At 43.6% G+C, this 7790-nt stretch overlaps 2 protein-coding genes across 2 annotated transcripts; one reads left to right on the top strand and one right to left on the bottom strand.

Annotated features, from left to right (window-relative positions):
* The first annotated feature begins 689 nt into the window (after positions 1–689).
* On the top strand, positions 690–3272 carry LOC124708374 (nuclear envelope-associated protein 2-like). Its single transcript, XM_047240051.1, has 5 exons — positions 690–909; positions 987–1094; positions 1543–2004; positions 2124–2225; positions 2815–3272. Exons 1-5 carry the CDS (start codon positions 715–717, stop codon positions 2995–2997), a joined length of 1050 nt encoding a protein of 349 aa, XP_047096007.1. The 5' UTR covers positions 690–714; the 3' UTR covers positions 2998–3272.
* A 347-nt stretch (positions 3273–3619) lies between these two features.
* LOC124708630 (pto-interacting protein 1-like) lies at positions 3620–7570 on the bottom strand. Its single transcript, XM_047240304.1, has 8 exons — positions 7518–7570; positions 5714–5818; positions 5343–5590; positions 5143–5269; positions 4759–5032; positions 4547–4679; positions 4354–4440; positions 3620–4003 (listed from the first exon to the last, which is right to left on the bottom strand). The coding sequence occupies exons 2-8, from the start codon at positions 5796–5798 to the stop codon at positions 3869–3871; spliced, it is 1089 nt and encodes a 362-aa protein (XP_047096260.1). The 5' UTR covers positions 5799–5818; positions 7518–7570; the 3' UTR covers positions 3620–3868.
* Positions 7571–7790: the final 220 nt, after the last annotated feature.

The following is a 7790-nucleotide window of genomic DNA, read 5'->3' as shown; positions in this document are numbered from 1 at the left end:
TCCCGGTGGAAGATGCTGTTGTTTTGTCAGAACTCAGAACACCCATTTCCAGCAATTTCTTTTGAAAGCCTGCTATCTTCATGTAAAAAATTGGTTCTACACTCTGCCACAGTTAACCTATACCGCGGCACAGGTTGACTTGAAGCGCGCGCCAAGAGCATGCTGAATCTGCCGCGTAGTGCCCGGAGAGTTGACCAAGTAGATGCGTGCAGGGGTTGTTGCCTTCATTGGTCGACATGAACAAGTCGCTTGTAGTAGTAGCCCCAATCCGTCCCTGATACACAATTCTGTCGGCTGCTGAAAGCAACACCTCTGTCAGTTACTTGCCAACTGTTCTAGTGCCACATGAGTTCGTAGCCGTGATCTGAAGGAAACGGGTGCTTTCAGACCAGTAACTTAGGGCAACACGTTGCATGCAGGGCACATCACCATCTTTCTCTCTGCCCCTGAAATCGTGCAATTGTTTTCTGCAGCGAAAGCTACCGGTTGGCTCCTACTGGCCTGTGAAACAGGGCTTATTGTGAGGCGGCCAGGGTGTTTGGTTTGGTCAAAGAAGAGCTCAGTCCCCTTATTTTTGCCTTGTTCATACTTCATAGGATGCTTCCTGGGATCCATCCTGCTTGTTATTGGAGAAAATAGAACAGTGTCCCAGGATCTGTGTTCTGGCCTCTTGGGTGTAAACTCTCTTCCCTGTTCGGTCCTGGGCTTGGGGCTATGTCAGTCTCCGAGAGGGCGGTAAGACCATGCTCTACATCTTCGCCGGATTTGGATCCTCTGTTGAAGGATCTCACAGAGAAGAAGTTGAGCTTCAGAAGAAACGTTGCATCTCTGGCGTCTGAGCTCAAAGATGTGAGGAACAAGCTTGCTTCACAGGAGCAGTTGTTTACTAGGGAATCCCAAACTAGGAAGGTTAGTATGTTTCTCCTATGTAGTTGCTACCTTCAGTATTGTTCACAAGTTTGTTCTCACGAGAGAGAACATCACAGGTTGCAGAGACGAAGGCAAGGAGCATGGAAGAGGAAGTGAGTAAACTTCAGAAATGCTTACTGGATAAAGATGAGCAACTGCGTGCAACCACGGGTAGCACCGAACAGGTGAGGAGCTCCCTCAGTTATCCATTTGGGGTTGAGTATTTCAATTTTTGCTTAGTTTGAATGTTGATGCCATGATGAGTTGCGGATATTTGTATTTGGCATTAACTCTTAAGCTATACTCTGGAATCCAGACATGCTAACTAACATGAGTTGAATGTAATGCAACATAGAGGGTTTAGCTCTTGCAAAAGTGCTTTTGTATATTCTCCACCTGTTTCTAATCATATGTCTTCTAATGGACTAATAGTGATCTTAGCAGTTGGCATACTAATATTTGTCATCTAATAATGATAAGGTTGATATTAATTTTTATATCTTTAATACTTTTAAGCATCTAAATCTTCTTATGCGTTATGTACATAATGTTGATACTGGTCTTCCAGCTCAAATGATTCATTTGACTCCCGATTTAAATTCACTTCATCAATGTTTTTAAAATTATATGCAGTATCTCCATGATTTGGATGAACTTAGATCACGTATGTCAGTTACCCAAGCTACAGCAGAAGCTAGCGCTGCATCAGCCAAGTCAGCTGAGTCACAGTGCTTGTCCTTGTTGAAGGAGTTGAATGACAAGGACCGCTCACTGAAAGAGCATGAGCTTCGAGTTAATAAGCTCGGGGAGCAGCTAGCCCTTCTCCAGAAGGACCTTGAGGCGAGAGAGTTTTCACAGAGGCAACTCAAGGATGAAGTCTTGAGGATTGAGACCGACATCATGGATGCAGTTTCCAAAGCTGGGTCTAAAAAAGATAATGAACTTCTGAAGATTTTGTCTGATGTTTCGCCAAGGAATGTTGAGAATATTAGCAAGCATTTAAATGCTAAGGATACAGAGATTGCCAGGTTGAGAGATGAAATCAGGATATTATCTGCTCATTGGACAAACAAAACAAAGGAGCTAGAGTCACAAGTAAGCCCTCTCCCTTTTATCCGAAAAATACAAATGGGTACCTGAATTTGGTTGCAAATGCTAGTTTATCCACAAAACCGAAGTGCTGCATTTTACTTAAGATACTTTTTGTTGAACAGCTAGAGAAGCAGCGCAGAACCGATCAGGAGCTGAAAAAGAGGGTTCTGAAACTTGAATTCTGCCTCCAAGAATCACGGTCTCAGATCCGAAAACTTCAGAGGGTATGTACATATATATCCTTGTTCGTTAACACAGAAGAGTGAAACATGATTTCAAATTTGCTTGCTCTTCTATTGTCCATGCCACCATTTATGACCTTGAATTGGGGATGGGGTATTCCAGATTAAATATATGCCACCTTATCCCCGAGTATCAAATCAAGATCTCTGGCAGTTAAAATTAACAAATCAAACAATCAATACCATGTGAATGAAGCATCCATGCTCCAGCAGTTGGCCATATTTATGTGTGGAAAATGTTCGGGTCAAAGTCAAACAATCACTGAGTCACGCAGTCTGGAAAACCCTATTCTTTAGTATCAAGTGATGACATCTTCTCTGGTAACAATTGAAGCATGCATGTGCGCAACCTTTTTTTTTGGGCAGAAAACAGAAAAACATGGAACAATCTTGGACTCATATTTGAAATATTCCGATATAATGCATGCATTCGTTCGTGATCTTAACCGTGTTTTTGAACCAAACTATTGAACTAATTACAAGTAATAGATACCTTATCTTCAAGAGATCTTTGGATTACTCATTCATCAGTTAGAATACTGTATAAATTGATTGACTTTTGCCTCTGCAGGTGGGGGAGAAGAGGGACAAGCAACTTAAGGAGCTCAAGGATCAGGTGGTCGCGAAACACCCAAATGGCTCTCGCCATGACTACAACAGCGACAACGGCAAGCACAACTTCTGGGAGAGCCAGGGGTTCAAGTTCGTCGCATCAATGTCAATGCTTGCTCTAGTGATCCTCACAAAGCGTTGAGAAGAGCGTAATCCTTTGTAGAGAAGTTAGGTTCCAGATGTTATTTGGTGAGCAGCTAGCTCGCTCTGTAGTTTAAAATTAGGTTTAGACTGGGCATACTACATTGCCAGATGTTCAGAGACCAGAATTTGCCGACATCCAAGTTTAGGCTAGGTCCGTAGCAGTGTAGGGCAGCTGCTAGTTCTTGTAAGATAGTACAGTAGTAATCCTGTGATGTTAATGAGATTCTGCTTTGCTTAGGACTATATAATCTTTAGCATCTAGTGCATGGCCAATACCTCCTTGCGTACAGTATGAAGTTTTTCTTCTGTTTCTATTTGGAAATGAACTCATTCACGTGGCATCTTTGCAACAGTCATGTTCCAAGCAAGGCAACACACAAAGAAAAAAGGGTGTCTCCGGTGTCTCTAACTGAGACTTAACTTATGTCTCAGTCGAATTACGTTAGTGTGTTTCAATGCTAGACCTAAATAAAGTGCAAACAATAGCAAACACCAATCTTCAAGCCGAAACAAAATCCAATGATGAAGCACGTGACTAGGTCTCAGCTAGCTGGAACTTGCCAATTCCGAAGAAAAAAATCAGCACATGACTAGTAACCAATCTGCACTCTGAAGAAAACTGCATCTTAAGCTGCAGGGTACATTCCTTTCCTCTTTTTTACTGACTAATAAAATGTTCCATGTAGACATGCGCAAGTTAGTCAAGTCACCAATAGCCAATCTTGCAACAGATAGAAAGAATTCAATATTTTCGGTACTAGAATTTTGAGGGTTACAACTCGAGAAGAATAATCACATTCACAAACGTACAAACTGCCTGCCACATGCTCCTTTTCCCTATATAATACAAAATGTTGTTGGAGTGGAGATTAACGACCAGCATGTTGTTCTCCTGGGTGGGCTGCTCGAGCGTTCAGCAGGGGCTGTAGCGCCTTGACGACGATGCTCATATTAGGCCGAAAATCAGCCTCATATTGGACGCATAATGCAGCAACAGCTGCAAACTGTTTCAAACAACACAGATAAGAAGAAAATGGTGTTAGAAGTGGCTTCACTTAAAAATACACTGACTTAAGTTATCACACAGATGAAAGTGAGCATGCTCTGGTTTATATGCATAATGTGAGCTGTAGACATCCTAACCATAGATAAAAGCTGAAATGGTCTTCTGTAACAGGAAACTTTAAATTTAGTTTACTCGTTTATTCTGTGATAGCTAGCAAGCTTCATAAGTTCTGGTGCAACTGATATTTTGTTTTCCACATCTGTTTATGTTGTCAAAATACTGATAGCTAGTACAGACTTAAATTCTTGCAAATAGTTTCAAACAGAAGAGAGAGGCTATCTCTAATACCTTTGCGACAGCTTTAGGAGGATAGTCCCCTCCAAGCCTTGAGTCAACACATTGCCTAACCTTATCTTCACTCAGCCTTGGGGTGGCCTGCCATATTGAGTAACAATTGTTAGAATTCCGCAATTAGATCCATCAAGCAGAACAGCTTCAAATAATCTCATAGCTGCAAACAGAGCACAAGTACAAAAATTACCCATGTGACAAGGCTCTGCTGCCCCCTTGGTAATGTATGGTCAACAGGTTTCCTTCCAGTCAACAGCTCCAGAAGAACAACTCCGAAACTGTACACATCGCTCTTAGAACTAAGTTGTCCAGTCATTGCATACCTGATCCAACAGTTTAAACAAATTTAAGTTGAATGGTTCCAGAGATCCATAATGCAATTGAAAGAAAACCAGAACATACTCAGGTGCATGGTATCCAAATGTTCCGAGAACCCTAGTTGAGTGAAGTCGGGCTGCCATGTCAGGAGCTTGGTTTGACAAATCAAAGTCAGCTATTTTAGCTACATCATCATCAAAAAGAAGAACATTGCTTGATTTGATGTCTCTGTGTATGATATGAGGCTGTGCTTTCTCATGAAGATACTCTAGGCCTTTCGCTGCACCAACAGCTATCTTCACCCGCTGTATCCATGATAGGACCGGACCGGGTTGAGCCCCTTTAACACCTTTCCTTCCTGTACACAGGTAAAAGTTTATTTAACAGGAAAAATTAACAGCACCAAGGGATGGATAAAAAGAAAATAGTGCACAGATATCCAAGACTTCAATTTGTACAAAATCATACCATGAAGCATATCATGAAGAGAACCCATAGTGGCAAATTCATAAGCAAGGACACGGGTGGCCCCATCAAGACAGTAACCAAGCAACTCGACAACATTTTCATGCTTTAGCCTTGACACCATAGACACCTGTGGAAGTAATTTGTAAGGAGACAGAATACCATAGTAGATGCAGGATTCCTGAACAGACAAGAACACGAACCTGTGCCAACAATTCTTGGTCTGGCTGCTTACTAGAATCCAACTTTTTCACTGCTGCACTTCTACCATTTCTTAGGACACCAAAATATACTCTGCCAAAGGATCCCTCACCAATCAAAGCTTCATCACCGAAACCCTTCGTCACCTCCCTAATTTCATCCATCGGAATGGTGGGGACTGCAATTGGTTGCACTTTCACCGGTTGAGAACCTTTGGGAGTTGGATCGGCAGTGCGATATGCATCAGTCCCTGCAGGTCAGTTGTAACCCATTAGATAAGTACTATCAAAGCTATTACAAATTACAACAGAAGTAACATGCAGAGAAATGTGACTATGCGTAAGGTTGTAACAAAGGATTTCAAAGCTATTACTTGCTGGGTAGCTTCCTGCGTGTTGATTCCTGTTGTCTGGTGCTCTTTGAGTGTCTTCATCACCACAGCATCCAAAGCACGACATATCCTATCCGAAAACAAGTCCTGGAACAAAGCATCTTTTCATCAGAACCAGAAAAACGTATGTACAAAAACGAAAATGAAGGATCGCTCAGTTGGACACGTAAGCATAACTGTAGCTGTCGTTTTGTGATCAAATATCGAACAAGCAACATAGCTGTGCATCATAATTAGCATGGGCAAATGACCTAGTTAATGCTTAATAGCACGTGGCAGATGACCTGTGGAGAGAAATGGAAGGTTCCTAGAGTAGATTCATACTTTGTACGGCACGAAGGCCTAAAGGTGGAAATAGGAGTTGAATTTTGGGAAATAAATGGAGTGCTTTAAGAAACATAACTAAAATTCTCTTCTTCATCCATTTTATCTCACTATTTTGATTTTTTTCGTACTTTCTACGCTTTGTATCTATCAAAAATGGAGAAAGCAAGCCCATAAGCGATTGACTTGCTTGCAGTAGCAGATGTGGCATACTCACCGTATGTTGCATGCAGTAAGGGAACTATAGAAAGCACACAAATACTCTCCCCAAGGAAAACAATTTCAGGTGCACACCAGTTTCATGGCGCAGACACTATCTGACAAGGAAAACCTAAAAAATCAGGCCATTCTTATGTGCTTTATTGTTTTCTATCAGCCCAGGTAGGGCTGGAATCTACATGGAAGGCTGAAACAAGCAACCACCAGTTGCTATTATAGCTGATCAAAAGACAGCTCATTCTGCATCAACATGCTTGATACTTCTCAATATTCTACAGGTTCATAATAAACATGTAGTCCTGACCCCAATAATGCATAGCGGTTGGAGACGCGTTTAGATTATTCATCAAGCCATCAGTGGGTGGCCCACTGCACTGGATGCACACTTGCAATGCAAACTATGCGTTAAAACGAGCAATCGCTTGGTAGCTATGATAAATGCTAGGCTGAGACTACATTACTACCTGGTCAATAGCTTGTGATCCTAATTATAACTACATCCTAAATTGGTATGCAATTGAACTGAAATTGGCGCGCAAAACAATCTTGGCGGGCGCGCAAACTTAGTTTGCCCACAGCTCATCCGATTATGTAATTCAGGATGGACGCCAAAGAAGGCCAATCCAACAGGCTAATCACAACTGAAATCCCCTCGTAGCTCTCGCACTCCACTAAATCTCCTTGACTGCTACCTCCAGCATCATCTACCTGTACCGCCGCCGATTCATCATGCGGTCATGCCACGGCATGGATGACTGGTGCCGCGAAATTGTAGAGCTAATTTCTGTGGAGAAGCTGCCGCTGCCATCCAAATACCTGCAGTTAGCTACTCGCAAGAACCGAGTAATAACAAACTTACGACGCTAATACCATGTTTCTTCACGCTAACGGAAAGGGTAAACGCGAGAGAAGACTCGAAGAACGTCTCTTCTGGTCCCCCCTCCCCTTTAAGCTAAACACGCTACAAATTTCGATAACGAATCACAAGAACCGCCAAGAAAGGGGGGGAAACGGAATCGCAAGAACTAAATCGCGAGCGCGAATTGGTCGCCAAGAAAGGGGAACCGGGCGCTCCGTCGAGATTCAGATCTCGAAGCAAAGCAACCATCCAAGAAACCGCTCGGGGGAGCGACGGCGATGGAGATCCCATAAGCGCCCGCGGATAGATCGGAGCAAGAGGCGGCGGATATCTTGGAGGGGAGGGAGAAAGGAAAGGGAGCTGAATCCGGAGTCAATATCGCACCTTTGGCTTGTCCCGGCGACGGCGCAGGCGGAGGGGGCGCGGTGGCGGGTGGCGGCCGGAAGCAGGCGAGAAGGAAGCGAAGCGGAGCGAGGAGGGGAGCGGAGTAGGAACAGCGTGTGTGAGCTGTGTGGTCAGCCGCGGCGGCGAGCGAGCTTATGTACAGCGAGCGAGGGCAGCAGCTGGGCTGGTCTACCGGTCGTCTGTCCTCGCCGTGTGCTGGTCAGAAACGCGTGGGGTTGGAGAGGGAAAAGGCCATGTGTTTCATTTCCCTTT

This window comes from Lolium rigidum, chromosome 4 (genome assembly GCF_022539505.1).
Source record: "Lolium rigidum isolate FL_2022 chromosome 4, APGP_CSIRO_Lrig_0.1, whole genome shotgun sequence".
NCBI lineage: Eukaryota > Viridiplantae > Streptophyta > Magnoliopsida > Poales > Poaceae > Lolium > Lolium rigidum.
Note: the sequence above shows the minus strand (reverse complement) of the source record. Positions and strands in the feature narration are given on the sequence as shown.